This window comes from Amborella trichopoda, chromosome 6, assembly GCF_054954075.1.
Source record: "Amborella trichopoda isolate Santa Cruz 75 chromosome 6, AtrichopodaSantaCruz75HAP2 v2.0, whole genome shotgun sequence".
Taxonomy (NCBI): Eukaryota; Viridiplantae; Streptophyta; class Magnoliopsida; order Amborellales; family Amborellaceae; genus Amborella; species Amborella trichopoda.
Window position 1 is genome coordinate 44,745,115 of NC_142341.1, and position 16,833 is coordinate 44,761,947.

General features: G+C 36.2%; 1 protein-coding gene across 5 annotated transcripts; it reads left to right on the plus strand.

Annotated features, from left to right (window-relative positions):
- The first annotated feature begins 493 nt into the window (after positions 1-493).
- LOC18442738 (putative methyltransferase PMT9) lies at positions 494-13,916 on the plus strand. Of its 5 annotated transcripts, none has more exons than XM_088868561.1 (8): positions 494-686; positions 831-1,308; positions 1,408-1,572; positions 1,943-2,125; positions 2,228-2,851; positions 3,866-3,978; positions 4,074-4,294; positions 13,339-13,916. In XM_088868561.1, exons 5-8 carry the CDS (start codon positions 2,257-2,259, stop codon positions 13,655-13,657), a joined length of 1,248 nt encoding a protein of 415 aa, XP_088724687.1. In that variant the 5' UTR covers positions 494-686; positions 831-1,308; positions 1,408-1,572; positions 1,943-2,125; positions 2,228-2,256; the 3' UTR covers positions 13,658-13,916. The 5 variants fall into 5 exon arrangements, with proteins under 5 accessions (XP_088724687.1, XP_020528217.2, XP_088724685.1 ...); XM_020672558.2 differs by having other exon boundaries at positions 2,257-2,851; XM_088868559.1 differs by lacking the exon at positions 13,339-13,916 and adding an exon at positions 12,170-12,420 and having other exon boundaries at positions 2,257-2,851.
- Positions 13,917-16,833: the final 2,917 nt, after the last annotated feature.

Below are 16,833 nucleotides of genomic sequence, written 5' to 3' on the forward strand. Positions count from 1 at the left end.
TCATATGTATATAGATCTATTTGATTTTAATCATTTTTGGAGTTTAATATTTTATAATTAAAGATGAAAAAATATTTTTAGATAATCCTAAGAATTTTTTATACTAAAATTACAACAAAATTTGGAAGCGCTTCTTAATTGGATTATTTAAAGTGACAACCTCAGAAACCACACCAAAAAAAAAAGAAAGAAAACTATCATACGAGGAAGTAAATATATAATATGACCCCGCAAGACCACAAGATACGCGGTCACAATTCCATCTAGGTTGTCGCACGCGATTCCCAGATAATGACAGAAGCCTACTTATGGATGGACGCACCTTGATGAGATCATCTTCCATAGTTTTAATTTAAGTCCTGCGCTCCGATCCCGGCGCCCACTCCACTGTGCCCAAACACAATAATCACTGTCTCTCTCTACACTGTCACATTCTTAACCTCTCTCTACACTTTCTCTCTCTACCCTTCCGCATTGTTACTGCAGAGTAAATCTCTCTGCACTTTCTCTCTTTGTGCAGTCACATTCTTAACCTCTCTCTTCACTTTTTTTCTCTAAACTTTCACTTTGTTTGCTTCTCTCTGCACTGTCACGCATTGTTAGCTTCCAAAATATGAGTGCTCTGTCTTCGTTTCATTGTTCGGTTGGAGTGCTCTCTCTCTCTCTACTTGACAGGCTTTAAAATCGTAAATATCTTGACTAACTGCAAATCGCACACGCCTCGTCCCTGTTTGATTTATTGTTGACACTCGTTATAAGCAGTTTTCTGTCTCCTTTTCAGACTCATCTGTGTTTCATATTAACGACTCTGCTCTCCCCCCTTAGAACAGCTTGCTGTTCGTCTGCAAAAATGGCTCTCCAAACCCACGATTAGTTACGGGATTCTGCGTTGTTCTTTTGCTGCTCCATGAAAGGGCTCTTTCCTTTCTCGTTTTTAATGGAAATTGAAGTCGAATTAGGGTTGTGAGGTCCAATTACTGTGTGGTGAGAGTTCTCAGGATGAAGTATAGAGGAGATTATGTACAGAGCAAGAGAGTTGTCGCTTCTTCGATTCTCGCTGCTCTGGTTTTTGTTGGGTTGATATGCGTTTACTATGGGTCTTTTTTTGCACCTCAGTTTCGAGAAAAGGAGGATTTTGATGGTTTCGACCCTGTAATTGGGAGAGTTAGAGCAGGAGAAGATGATTCTGGAGAGGGAGTGAGAGTAATTGATGCTCCATCTAAAGATGAAGAGTCTGGGTTTGATTCTAGTGACTTTGATGGCCTTCTTCCTGATCAACAGAGTTCTGAGACCTATAGAACCATACCTGTAAGCTTCTTCTGTTCCCTTCTGCTTTCATTTATTCACTGGAAATTGATATTTGGTTTTTAAGATCTGATTTTGAGGAAATGATGATTTTCTATGAAGGTATGTGTTGCAAGGCTTTCCGAATTGATTCCTTGCTTGGATAGAAATCTCCATTATCAGCTTAAATTAAAGCTGAATTTAAGCTTGATGGAGCACTATGAGCGCCATTGCCCTCCTCAAGTGAGGCGCTACAATTGCTTGATTCCTCCTCCTCCTGGTTATAAGGTCAGTCATATTTGTCTAGGCGCTGCCATTAATTGGTAAGGTGCTGGTTGGTTGAATTGAAGTGTTTCTTATATTACTCCCTATCTAAATTTCTTTAAATAAGTGCTCAGAGCAATATGGAATGGAATTCATGAAGTAAAGAATAATACAAATTATATATATTCTCTCTTTGGATGAATTCAACTATTTTGAATGGTACCTCTGATGATTACTATACACATGCAAACAAACCCGTGCATACATAAGTTCATCTCAAAAACTTCAAAAAAAAAAAGAGAATTCAAAAAGAAAGAAAATGATTTATGATTGTAATTGCTATTACGAGCTGGTGATAGGAATTGACAAATGTAGCTGACTTTGTTTGTTGTAGCCTCTTATAAGATGGCCAGCAAGCAGGGATGCAGTGTGGAAGGCAAACATACCTCATACACATCTTGCCACTGAAAAATCCGATCAGAACTGGATGGTTGTCAATGGAGACAAGATAAACTTTCCTGGCGGGGGCACTCATTTTCACTATGGCGCGGATAAATACATTACATCATTGGCAAAGGTATGCAGTGTCTTGTCCGTTTATTTCGATACGTGTAAGCTCTTTCCCTGTTTTAACGATTTCAGGTTTCGAAGCATGTTGAATTTGATCCCCAACTCCCAGATGTATAAATGGGCATTGTATTCATATAGATGCTCAAGTTCCCTGATGATAACCTCAACAATGGTGGAAACATTCGCAATGTTCTTGATGTTGGTTGTGGGGTTGCGAGCTTTGGGGCTTATCTTCTACCCCTCAACATCATAGCTATGTCACTTGCTCCAAATGATGTCCACGAAAATCAAATCCAGTTTGCCTTGGAAAGGGGGATACCTTCAGCGCTTGGTGTTTTGGGTACAATGAGATTGCCTTATCCAAGTAGGTCATTTGAACTGGTTCATTGCTCTCGGTGTAGGATCGATTGGCTTCAGAGAGATGGCATTTTGTTATTGGAATTGGATAGATTGCTGAGGCCTGGAGGCTATTTCGCGTATTCATCTCCTGAGGCATATTCACAGGATGAGGAGAACCTCAAGATATGGAATGATATGAATGATCTTCTTAAGAGGATGTGCTGGAAAGTTCGGTCGAAAAGAGACCAAACTGTAATATGGGTCAAGCCAATGAGAAACAGTTGTTACTTTGCGAGAGCTCAGGGAACTCAACCTCCTTTGTGCACTTCAGATGATGACCCTGATGCAGCTTGGTATGTTCCCATGAAGGCTTGCATTACAGTATACTCCAAAAGTAAGTTCTTTCAAGTTCCACCATTTTAGAATAGTCTAGGAGAAGTCGCCTTGGTTGAAGAATGATTATTTTTACCAAAATTATACTATTGAATAAGTCTCCAATTATTGTAACCCATGTCCTTGGTTGAAGAATGATTCTTTTTACCAAAATCATACTATTTAATAAGTCTCCAATTATTGTAACCCATGCATCGAAGAGTTTGTGTGGTTGAAAATTGGAAAAATTGCCATGTTAACAATTAAAAAAAAAAAAAAAAGAAGAAGAAGAGAAATGATTGATGAATAGTAAAACTTTAAACTCAGATATTTATTCTTATCCATTAAACGTGTGTCAGTGTCCATTGTCGTAATATTCAAATGGACATGCATGTATTTCATCTTGATACACTTGCGTGCATGCACATGTACAGAGATTCATCATCTTCTGTTCATGCATGAAAAAGAATATTTGAGACAGAGGAATGGACATGGATGCATACTCATGCACACTCACAACAGCACAGAGTGCATGGGCAGATGGATAAAAAGTTTCCATACACCTTTATATGAATGTGAATGGCACTGCTGATGCCCAATCGAGTATTTATCACGACATGAACTTTTATGGCATTAACTTTTGAGAGTAGTTTCATATTTTCATCTAGGATAGCTTCTGGATCTCCTGCGAATAACATAGAACAAACTGTGCAACATTGTGCTTCAGTTGTTCTTAAGTATGATTTTCTGGGCTACATTTTTGTTACTGATTCCTGATTTCTTCTGAAATATCTAGCAACCAGGTCTATTGCTGTTTCATGGAATCCATATTTTCATGCATGCTTTCTATTTTTTATTTTTGTTGTATATTGTTGTTGGCTCTTTTATTTCTACCATTTGGTTGGATTGACAATAAGCTTCAACCTTATGGTTGATATTAATAGCTCCCAACCATATGGCTTAAGTGTTTCATCCTGAATGCATGCCTGTTTGTAGAACTTGCCTTCCTAATTGATTTCTTTGAGTTGGAATTCAGACATGCATCGTGCAAAGGGTAGTGGTTTGGTTCCATGGCCTCAAAGACTGTCAACTCCACCACCTCGTCTTCAAGAACTTAATATCAGCAATGAAGAATATCTTGAGGACATGGTTTACTTCTCAAACATTTCACATGTTCTTGTTTCATCCTCATGATTTCTAATCTGCAAACTCTGATGTGGTTTACAAACCGCTATGCAATGCAGGAAATATGGCGTTGGAGAGTTACACAGTACTGGAAGCAGATGAAAGCAGAAGTTCAACGTGATACGTTCAGGAATGTTATGGATTTGAAGGCTAATCTTGGTGGTTTTGCTGCTGCCCTGAATGATAAGGATGTTTGGGTAATGAATGTCATTCCTGTCAATGAGTCAACCAAATTGAAGATTATTTACGATCGAGGATTGATTGGGACAGTTCATGACTGGTATGCCTCTGAACCTGCTTGGTAGAACATATAATTGGATAATTTCTTTCTTGTTGATGGCTTGATGCTTTATGACTTCTCCTTCTTTATCTTGCACTGACTGATGAAATTGCCAATTAATTACTCCCATGTGTTGCATGGTTGATTTGTAGCGAATTCTTTCCAATGTAGTATTAGATATATCCTGCAATATATCATAAAAATTCGATGATCATTTTTTGATGTTGATATATAATACATATCAACCAGTGTTCGGAAAACCGGCCGGTCGGAACCAGAACCGGCCGGTTAGCTCGCTACCGGTGGGGTGGCGATTCTGGTTAGGTCTGGTTTTAGTGTACTAGTAAAAAAACACATCGTCCTGATAAAAATCGGCTAAAAAACAGGCCGGTTTGGCCTCGAACCGGCGAATTTTTGACAAAACCGGCTGGTTTTGTAAAACCTGTCCGGTTTCCGGTTTGGCGTTATATCGGGCGATATAACAAAATAACGGTGCCACAGAAAATAACAACCGTTATTTGTAACAATGCCTGTTATTTGAGCAGAACCTGTGATCTGCCATTTTTTGCAGCTTTTTGATGCTTTTTCCTGCCTTTTTTTGTTTTTTTGGCTCAATCATTGTACTATACCTTCAAATCTTCTATAAATTCATCAATATTGAATCAAAAACTCCAAGATTAGATCGATTTTGGCGAAGTTTTGGTGCGTTTTTTGGTGTTCTTCAGTTTTTTATGAAAAATCAGCCATTCATTTGATTTTGGCTTGGTTTTTCAGTTTTTTTCAATAAAAAGTTGGGGATTTTAATGATCACAGAGATACATATATTTCAAGACTCCTGATTTCATTGAAATGGAGAGATTTGGGGCTTGATTTTGAGATTGAAGCAGACAAGGTAAGCCCAAACCCAATTTTTTTTAATTTTTTTCTTAATTTTGCAGCTTTTTTAGGCTTTTTCAGATAATATTTGACTAGTATTATTTATTGCAATAAATAAAAGAACGATTTTAGAACAACAAAAAAAAAATTTGGAGCTCAATTTTAGGATTTTAGGGTTTTTTGGAGCTCGATTTTAGGGATTAAGGGTTTTTTGGAGCTCGATTTTAGGAATTTAGGGTTTTTTTTGTTTTTAATGTTATATAATATATATATTTATAAAAAAATGTTTTTTGTGATGAATATGAGAATATATATACACAATATTTGTATGAGATTATTGATTGCATAAAATAAATGAACGAATTTTAGAACAAAAACAAAAATTTGGAGGTCAATTTTGGGGATTTTAAGGATTTTCGAGATTTTAGGGTTTATTGAATGAAAAATAAAATTGATAGTTTTTTTGTGAGGATTGTTTTTAATGTTATATAATATATATATTTATAAAAATATGTTTTTTGTGATGAATATGAGAATATATATAACCAATACTTGTGTGAGATTATTGATTGCATAAAATAAATGAACGAATTTTAGAACAAAAACAAAAATTTGGAGGTCGATTTTGGGGATTTTTGGGATTATTGAATGAAAAATAAAATTGATATTTTTTTTGTGAGGATTGTTTTTAATGTTATATAATATATATATTTATAAAAATATGTTTTTTGTGATGAATATGAGAATATATATATATATATATATATATATATATATATATATATATATATATATATATATATATATATATATTCAATAAAAAATTTTTTGTATTCCAAGTGTTCTTTAAATTTTAGGGAGACGTCTTTTATGAATGATTTGATTTTGTGGATTCATTTTGATTCAAAAAATATTAAGTATTCCAAGTCTTCTTTAAGTATTGGGCTACCTGTTGGCTATACTTCATTATGCAATTGTGTCATAAAGCCGTAATATTTTATATCTTTATTTATGCAGCAATTAAGATTTTATATATTTATGTATGCAGCAATGTTATGAAAAATGGATATATTTAGTTGTTGAACTTTAATTGTGTTTAAAGCCCATTTTTATAGAGGTTTCAGTTTTGGCAGCATATCTTATCAGATCTTCAGTTTTGATCAACATACAGAATTGATCTATTGTACTAGCTTGTAGAACTCCTTGGAGCAATGCATGCTTTATAGTTTAAACTTATAGCAAGGAGTGTATTAAATTCCACTTTTGGAAAGTGGATGTATTTTTCCCTTGTGATGCTCCATTTAGAACCTTTTGAGAAATACTTTTTACCTTGAATATATATTCATGGCAAGGGTCACTATCACATGAAATGCAAACTGCTCATCAGGAATTGAGGTATCTTTAAATGAATTACTTCTTGTTTAGTAGGTTGCTGCTCTTATTCAATTTCATGGTGTACCATGTGCTTTGGGAAAGGTTTGGATACTTATTTTTGTTCATATTCCCCATTGAAGGATTTACTTGACCTTAGCCCTCTAGAAAACATATTTCCTAGTATTGTTAGTTGGACTTTGTAAATCCTAATAGTGAAACTCAACAATATCATGATCCCCCTCGCCGCTCTCATTACTGCTAGCATTGTTAGTCGAATTAATGTCAAATTCTAAATTGTCTTGCATATCTTCATAGTATTCAAATATTAATTTATATAAAAAGTTGTTTCAATTTTTTTTGTAAGATAAATGTATGTAATATAATAGTATACACTTAATCTAAGTTTTTTTATTTTTTTTCAATTTTTTTTTAAATTTTTTTTGATGTTTTTTACCTTTTTTTGTTAAAAAAAACTACTTGACCGGTTAAAACGGTTAACCGCCCCGGTTAGTCCGGTTCTAGTTCAAACCGCTCCCAGCCCCAAAACCGGTTAACCGTTCCGGTTCAATTTTGCGAACATTGATATCAACAAAGACCCATATTTGAATTTGATCACAAAAAGGGTGATTTATGAACATTTGGAGGTCTTTGTAGGCCACTCAATTGTTAATATTTTGGAATTTAGCCAGTGAATTAGGCGATTGCAAAAACTTTCTTTCCCTGCATTGCATGTTGTCCATCTACTTACATAAAGATACACGAAGTTGTAAAATGAATGATAAACTTCTAAGCATGTCAAGAAGTTTGTTCAGGAGCACTCTGATATACTGATTTCCAAGAAGATTGTGCACTAAGAGTGATCCAATGACTTCATAGTAGAGAGGGATTTGTCGACAGAATCTTAGATCATCTGTTTGATATTGAAACCATACTTGCCATAAAAAGTTTGGCCTGGATCGAAGTTGATTTAGGACAATGACATTATTTGGGAAATAGAGTGATAGGAAGTGGGGCCCGTGGCCGTTTCTCACTATGTGTGCTGAATAATTACAATTGGATGGAATACTCTCATAGAAATGACGGAATCTATATGTTGCACACGATAAATAAATGATGACTCATTGTCCCAAGATGCATTAATCACACCAATACTTCTCAAGCTAGAGCATTGACACCAGTCATACTCAACTTGGCAACTTTATGACCTTGTTCAAGGGCTTATATGAACATATACACAAGCTGGTTCTTTTAGTTTGCATGAGGGGGGTGTGCTTCTTTGGCGACCATCCCTTCCCTCACAAAGTGTCAATTAATCTCTTCGTTGCCCCCAAGAAAGGTGCAATACCTAATGGTCAGGCGTACAATGTGACCAGCGTAGTGAACATCAGAGAAAGCATGAGGTCTGCTACAACATGTGGACTGTTTCTACATTAGGTCTTGTAATAGCATGTGAGAACTGACTAATTATGACTACAACATGTGCCAGTTCACTTTGACTGAAAATGAAGTGAATGACCTTTCCACCAGTGTTGCTTGCCCTTAGTCCTTCATTGGTTCTCCCTTAATTGGATCCAGGTGCCTCAATAGAGAAGCGAAATGGTATTACACCCATTTCCTCCTTTTGTATAGAAGACCAAATGTGTACTTCTGTATGACACATGAAATGCTTTATCCCCTTTCAATGCGTGGGAAATGCTTGAACAACATAGTGCAAAAACAAAGTACTTTAGAAACGCAGGACTGTAAAGATTGAACATGTTCTTTATGTTCTCCTTCTGTTATTGGATTCCTTAGCATCCTTTTCCATGATAAAATTTCATACAAAACTATTTCCCCCCCAAAAAAAAGGAAAAAAGAAGAAATGCGCGACCAGGAAGAACAATTACCCTTTCGTTCCTTTTGTCTGCCGACATTAAGAAGTCATTAGGCCCTCCTCCTAAAACTATTCCAGTTTTCCATCTGCCCTTTTAAAGTCTATTTGAGCTTTGCACGCTTTTGCCTGTCCACCTATTGTACAAAACCATTTACACTTTGTACTGCAAGCTGGAGGTAAGAAGGGCTTGTGATATGTTGCTAAAAAGAGGCTAGTTCTCATTCAATGCCTTCTCTAATGGAAATCATCTGTTCCATAGGGCAATCGTCTGTATGTAATCCGTCTCATATTTGTGAGTGAAACCCTTAGCCACAACTTGAGTTTTGTAACTCTCAATAGAACCATCATGAGATATGAAAAGAAAGGTGTCCACCTGCTTGCAACCAAGTGGACGTTAACCTCTTGGTGCTGTGGCTATGCCAGGTTCCATTTTTCTTTAGATGTTGCATTTCTTCAGCTTTTCCTCACTTGAGGTATGACAATATCTCTTCAAGGCTAGCATGAAGCACTATATAGGAAGGGCACCATGCATGACAGGAAACAAACAGTTGCATTGGATGATTGGTACAAGACCTTTCTTTTATAAAATCAGTGGCAAGTTTAGGTTAAGTCTTGATAACACAACTGTTTTTCTACTCCTTGACCTGATGGATCTTGACCTTAACCCTGTTTGATTAGTGGCATGGAGCTCCTTTTCCTTAATTGACCATATCTTCAAATCCAAAGGAAGGCCCCTGCACTTTCCTCCCTTGGACATATTTGAAAATTATAGACATAATATTCTCTGCACGAAATCAAACTCACATGATGAGGTCAATTAAACAAAAAGAAAAAGAGGCTATAACTGTAACATATTTAGAAGGAAGTTTATTTTCTATTCTAATCTTGCAAGTTTCCTTATTGAAACTGAAATAGCTTTGTTTCATTGATTATAGAACATCAAATCAAACCGTAAATAGAAAATATGACAGACTACCAGATTGGGTTAATCTCAAGGGCACATGACAATCACCAAAGTCCTCTGGAATTATATCATGTAAAAACAACATGAACTTGTTGACTGTACATTAGACTCTCTCAACTGCATTCCTTGGGTTGTATTATTTGGAATTCAAATTATTATAACTGCTGTTCTTTGGATTCTTACAACTAATATTTTCTATTTGAGAGGTGAAATTGACATGAATAAGATTGATCCAAAGTAGGGCCTAGTCTTTATGAAAAAGAAGTAAAGCCTCTCCTCGAATCCCAGTCTGGAAAGCATTTTGGGCATCAGAAATCTCCATGATGGCTCTAAAATCAATTTTCAACACTGACTATGAAATTTGAAGCTCAAAAAATGGTACAGATCTTGCAGATCCATGAATGCTTATTTTTAGGACAAAATGGACGGTCTAGATAATGTTTTATAATTTACACTACTTTTAGGGCTTGAAATCCTAATTTTTTTTCACAACCATATTGGTCGAGGCCGAGACAATCGATTTGACAGTTTTCCGATGGCAGAACTACAATTTTTGTGAGTTTTGAAGTGAGGATTTAGTTATTTTGATAGGCTTTCAGCCCTATCAAAACATTTTCCATTATATACATATTGTATGGACCTCTGAATTTGAAAGAATATTACTGAGTAGGACCACTGAGATGCTAGGATTGTGACTGGAGTTGAATACTGAACAACTATGAACATAGGTGAAGGGCACTAATTCTTATTCCAGAGTTGTGGCATGCTTGAGCCTAGAAATAAAGTTACAACTGTGAGAATCATCTATGCACATTGCCAAGTATTAGAAAATGTAAATCTATAAAGAGGGACCTTATGCCCATGATACATCAAGGATGACCATTTGATATTTATGTGGATGCCAGTATAGCTGAGTATAATAACCTGATCTAGACATTATAACATTGGATCTGGAAACAATGGAACAGGAAAACTGTGGCATTTGAAACAGAACAAGGGCTGATAAAGCCACTACCCTGGACCCCAACGGTCGACCTAACCCAATTCTAGATCTTGACCTGAGCATTAGACCTGATGAGGTGGGTCTGGGTCCTCTTGACTTGGAGCTGACCTTGATTGGATCCGGGTCCGGTCTAGCGTGGACCATATCAGATTAGGTTGGGCTTGGGTCTTGGTCGATCCTGGTACATGTATATATAATATATATGAACCATATGTAACTTATATATTAAGAAATGTATGGGAAAGTGTAGCTTCCACATCACGTGGATGATTGAAGGGTGCATAAGCATCCTCCCAATGTTTTATATTAGATGAAAAGAAAATGGATGGTTATGATTTTTTGTAATATTTGATTTATTACATTTTTTTTCTATGATTTTGATTAATTTGTAATTTTGGGTGTCCATAATCCTCAATCAGGTGCACCTAAAAGAAATATAAAAAAATAATTCGCAGAAACTGAATTGACCAATATCCCCTGAATGTTTCAAGTGTATATTTATCTTTGAAATATTTCTTTTTATTTTTTTAGGTGTGCCTAAATGTGGCACAAACACCTTTGAAATTTGAGGTCGATCTAGTTAGTGGAAAAAATTAAAATTAAGATACTATATTAACTCATGGTCATCTATGTTGTCCTTCTAATTTTGAGCTGTTGAAGGGTGGTTGAGCACCCTTTTAGTGTCCACATGGTATGGATGCTATACTATCCCAAACAATATCATATCTTTATGTACATTGTGTCATCATCATCATCGTCATAGCCTTTTCACAATTAATTGTGGTCGGCTACATGAATCTTGGTCCGCCATTCTCCTCTGTTTAAGGGCATAGCCTCAATCAGGCCATAAGTCCCAATAGATTTTCGGACTACTTCCAACCGTGTCCTTTTGGGCCTACCCCTTGCCCTTTTCAATCCTTCCACTTAAACTAACTCGCACCTCCTAACAGGTGCTGTACTCGGCCTGGCCCACTTGGTCGGGTCCTGGTCCAATTGACTTGGACCTGATTTGGGCATGGTTCTCACCTAGAAACCCGTCGAGTCAGGGTCGAGCCAAACTAATACTTACCTACAACAACCTTGTTGAGTTGGAGTGATGACCCTATTCTTTCTAGCAATAGTTGTGGCTATTAATAGTTGAGCTTATTACTTTCTTATTTTGTGGTCCTACATTTTGTATCAAGTGTTGACTAAATTCACTTTGGAGGCTTCTTTTGTTTGGTCGGGCAAGGGAAGTGTTTTGGTACTTTGGCCGATTTGGTGGACGAGTTTGTTGGTTTGGTTTGGTTTTGTTTGTTTGTTTGTTTTTAATTTTATTTAAAATAAGAATTATATAGAAAAGACAAAAATAGAAACAAAAAGAAGAAGTAAAGACTAAAAATTTAAAGTTCTAAGCAAAATATGGAAATTTTGTTCCACAAGTTTGACATCTAAAACTAGACTTTCATTACTTATAGTATTAAATGCGTGTGATCAAGCCATTAACCTTGCACAAGCCATAATTATAAAGAATCATGGTCTCCCACTTTCATCATTTCGTGTTTGCCATAACCATGAAAAGTTAAATTTGTAACCATCTACCATTTTACATTGTGGCCAGGGTTTCGTAGTCAAAAAATGAAAGAACCCTAAAAAGATTGTGAGAGTTATTTTTTTAACCTTATAATTTTTAGTGACGAGCCATTTTAGCATTTTATATCCTTTACAATATTTTCTCCTTTAATTTTTGCTTAAAATTGCCCACAATAAATAATCTAATATAAAATTTACCCTGCTGTGATTCAGCTGAAGAGGCCAAAGACGCCCTTTCTTCGGCTGAAGCTAGGCAAAGAGGTGGAAGGTGCAGGAATCAACCTGAAGCAATATATCTGAAGCAAAGTGAATCTGATAACAAGGAACTAAAACATATTGGCAATTTAGATATAAATCAATGGAACGCCTCTGAAATTAGTTTCTTATTGAGTGCAACACTTGCTTCCATGTGCCAATTGAGTTGCACTGGATATCTGATCATCTTATTGAACTTTATTTCAGCATCCCAATTTTTTTTAGTAATCTTCTCATAGGATTAGTGAAAATCAAAACAAATTCACATCTCTTAAAATTTGCAAATTCCATGCCAAATGTGAATTTTATTTAAACTAGTTTAAACTATTCCTTCCTTTTAGGGCTTTGGTGCCATATCTGCTTACTAATCAGATAAAAAACAAGACACCAGAAAGGAGTCTGATGAACACCCAGCTAAACAACTTAAATTTAGCATGCAGTTTAATCAGGTTTGAGTTTGAGAAATGAGAAAAATCTTGAAAGGAGGAATCTTGTGCTACATCTGATTTCTGGTTTTAAAGGCCCCAAGATTAATATGCAGTATTAATGGATGTAAAAACCAGAACTTCCTATTAGGATGCAAAAAATCTTGAAATTAATTTGTTGATGAGCTGTATATCTCATGAATCCTCTCTTTCTATGGTGCCTCTTCTCTAGAAAGAAGTCAATTGCAAGAAAGAGATGTAGACTAGAAGTATTACGTGGTTTAAGAGAGAGATCCTTAGGGTTCTATTTTTTTTGCATTTAACGTTGGAACGCTACCCTTCGAGTGAAACATCGATTTTTAATGAGATTTATTTTTTGGTGAAAGGAGACTTTTGTTTTGGTGAGAGCTTTTTTTTCTATGAATGAAGAGAGTGCTTCTTTGGGAAGCATAGAGATCCTTCTTCTCTTTTCTTGATGTACAGCTACTTGCTTTTCTCCTTGTATTAATGAATTATGTTTGTTTAAAGAATAAAAAAGTAGGGTTTAACTTCCCACCCTCCTTTCACATCAAAAGTTACTACAACTTGATATATTGGAGCAGCGTTCTTTTTTTTTTTTTTGCCCTTTTCTTGATCTAATTTGGATGACAAAGTTTCTTCTGCTAGAAATCATGGAAGTCCACTTCTGTCATAAATATGCAGGTGTGAATCATTCTCAACCTATCCTCGCACATATGATCTTCTCCATGCTTGGAACATAATCTCGGACATTGAGAGACATGGATGTAGTATTGAAGACCTACTGATTGAAATGGATCGGATTTTGCGGCCTCTTGGGTTTGTCATAATAAGAGACAAGGCATCGGTCGTGAACTATGTCCGTAAGGTTTTACCGGCCCTTCGGTGGGATAAATGGGTCTCAGAAGTGGAACCAAGTGTAGATGCTCTTTCTTTTGGAGAAGAAAGAGTTCTAATTGCAAGAAAGAAACTATGGAAAATTAACGATGTTGATGAATGGTGAGATCCCCTTTTTTTGAGCTATAGTCAGTCTTTTGCTGCTTAGCAGTTCTGTATATTAAAGGAGTGGGGGCTAAGCTCTGTCTCCTTTATCTTTTTCTGTACTAGTTTCTCAATTGGATCAACATAGTTTCTTCTTTTGGGTAAGTTTGGATGTAGGTTATCTGTAATTATCTCATGTTTCTATTGGTGTTCGAGTTTATGTAGCAGGTTTTAAATCAGATTTTTAATGTGATTTTGTATGATTCTTGTGCTTGATGAAATTTGTGGTTATTAGAACTACACATGTTTTTTCTTTTCAAGAAAAATTCAGTTGCTCGTCGGAGTGATTAGGGTCCCATGGCTGCATGACATGTCCAAAATTCAATTCCCAGCTTACCAATGGCTAAGTAGACTAATGGTCACCTTCCAATACATGTTGTCTTAATTGCTGTATAAATCCTTTGTTAAAAGTTGAGTCAAGGTATTAAAATGGGCGTTTGAATGTACGGTTTAATGGGTTATGTGGATTTTATTTTCAAATATTGCCTTTTATTGGCTTTCTTTTCTGTCATGCCGATGCTTATCGGGCTGTAACTGTAAACACTGTTATAATGTGAGAACCCTGTTTCTTAAACCCTGATTTCAGCCACTGTTACATGTATTTTGGGAGTCATTATCATATTCAGTCTTCTGAGTACATAAAATGATCCCCCCAAAATTATGTAAGATTTTGACAACTTCCAAAGAATAATAGAGAAAACGACATCTGAAAATCTTGCTCGATCAAAATTTCAGATATCCAGTGGATCCCCACTTGACCTTCCCAAATAAAACAACAATCAATTAACCATTTTGAAATGCGCAGCAATTCATCTGTCTCCCAATTGCCTGCCCCTTGCAAATGAAATCGTAAATGTATTTTTCTCAAAACGCGAATGGTGACCTGTTGGGTTTTTTATTGCATTATCAAAGCAATTCAATCATTTTGTAATTTGGGGTGGTTTGACTGCTTTTTAATTTTTGATAGCTCGATCGGATATGCAGCTTTAGGTTGTTTGGCTATCCTTTGCATGTTGTAGATTATTTTAAGCAAATGTACATCTAGGACTCATATATGTAATGTTGTTGACTTGCAGATCTAGTGAAGTAAAAAAAGAGAACAATGAAGACATGTGACTCATATGTAATGTTGTTGATACATATATCTATTGAAGCGAGAAAGAGAGAAAAATGAAGAGATGTCTGAGTTTTTGCCATTATTTATACCTATTTTTTATTAATACTTTTAGAATAAGATTCTTATGAGGAAAATTGCATTACATAGGAAAGTAAATTGCTAGATATTTTATGAAACCAAATAATATAAAAAAGTAAAAAGGATAGGAACTGTAAAATACAATGGTAAAAGTTCTCTCTCATACCTGGGAGAGGTGTAAAATACAATGGTAAAAGTTCTCTCTCACACTTGGGAGAGGTGTATTGCTGAGTTTTATGGGAAGATGGTAAAAGTTTCCACTCTCACACTTGGGAGAGCTGTATTGCTGAGTTTTTATATTAGAAGTTACCTCTCAACTGTTTACAACAATGTTTAGAAACCTGGATTGGTAGGGTGAACCAGCCATCTTAAAAATCAGTTTGGATCGGTGAATCGTCGATCTAGATTGGTTATCTGGCCAAGAGAATCAGCAAATAGAAAAAAAAAAAATTGATAACAAAAATAAGAAATTGAAAAAAAAAGCATAAAAAACATGGGAACTGGTCAATCTGGTTTCCTGGTTACCTGATAAAACCGGCCATTTTTTGTAGAAACGATCGGTTGTGTCGGGAACTTGTCGATTCCTGATTCAGAGAATTGGATCGATTCTCATCAATTCATGATCCAAATCAGTCGATTCCAATCTGGATTGGCATTTTTTCAAACGCTAGTTTATAGTAAAACTTATAAACTCAACTACATACAACATGATGCTTATCATATCAACCATACAAAATGATAACAACCCCAATGCAGAGAGCAACGGGAAGAGCATAGTAACTCAAGGACACTGTCTCTCAATATGCCCCCCTCAAGTGAATTGTCCAATCATCGATAGTAAGCTTGTCGCATAAGTAATTAAATCGAACAGCACTAAGTCCCTTGGTGATATCGGGGGTTGGTGATATTGGGGATTTGAGCACGAGTGCTCATATAATGAACATCACGGTCATTATGAGCCACCTTTTCTCAGACAAAATGATAAATTTCAAAATTTTTTGCCTGTGCATGAAAGGTTGGGTTGGTGGTCATATGTGTAGCACTGATATTATTCCAGCATACGGTGGGAGACTGTTTAAGAAGGGCTTCTAGACACTTCATACCGTTAATGAGATTGCATCCATGTAATTTTTGTTGATGTGTTGGCTAGAGCAAGGTATTCGGACTTAGCATTAGATATTGGTTTCTAGAAATATAAAGTGGCCAGCAGTGGACTGTCGATCATATAGACATTTGGCCCAGGCAGCATATGGAAAGGCAATATGTCAAAGAGGGGAGGAATATCCAAGAAACAACCCATAGGATACAGTGTTCTTAACATAGTGCAAAATGCGTTTCACTGCAGACCAATGATCAGAAGTGGGCGAATACAAAAACTGGCAGACATGATTGGTAGAGAAGGCAATGTCTGGTTATGTAAGGGTGGGATACTGCAGGGTGCCAACAAAATGGCGATATTCAGAGGCCTCTGAAAGAGGATTTCGTGAGAAGCGAGATAACTTGAGGCCAATAGTGATAAGTGTGTTGTTTGGTTTTGCACCATCCATTTGTGTTTGTTTAAGGAGGTCCTAAAATGTATTTGCTTTGAGAGAGAAATAGATCATTGGAGGCATTGAACCTCGAAACAAGGAGACCAGGTCTTTCATGGAAAATTTGGAATCAGTCTCAAAAAGAGGGATTTAATTTTTGAGGAGCTATTGCCGGTGACGATGATATCATCGACATATACCAAAATAATCAGAATGGTAAAAAGAGAAGAGTCAGCTTTGGATCCAAGAAAGCCCTATTCCGTCAACTAGGAGTTGGACCATTGAAACTGGGTCCGTGGATCCTGTTTAAGCCCATACAGGGCCTTGTGAAGTTTGCAGTTGTAAGAGGGAGATTGTGAAACTACAAAGCTTAGAGATTGCTGCATGCATACCTCTTGTACCATGGAGAAAAGC

What these genes read in the sequence shown, in the direction of transcription:
- LOC18442738 (XM_020672558.2), top strand. Translation starts at nt 1,000, where the DNA reads ATGAAGTATAGAGGAGATTATGTACAGAGCAAGAGAGTTGTCGCTTCT. An exon ending in AGACCTATAGAACCATACCT is followed by an intron (nt 1,309 to 1,407) that starts GTAAGCTTCTTC and finishes TTTTCTATGAAG; the next exon opens with GTATGTGTTGCAAGGCTTTC. An exon ending in ACATTACATCATTGGCAAAG is followed by an intron (nt 2,126 to 2,256) that starts GTATGCAGTGTC and finishes GTATTCATATAG; the next exon opens with ATGCTCAAGTTCCCTGATGA.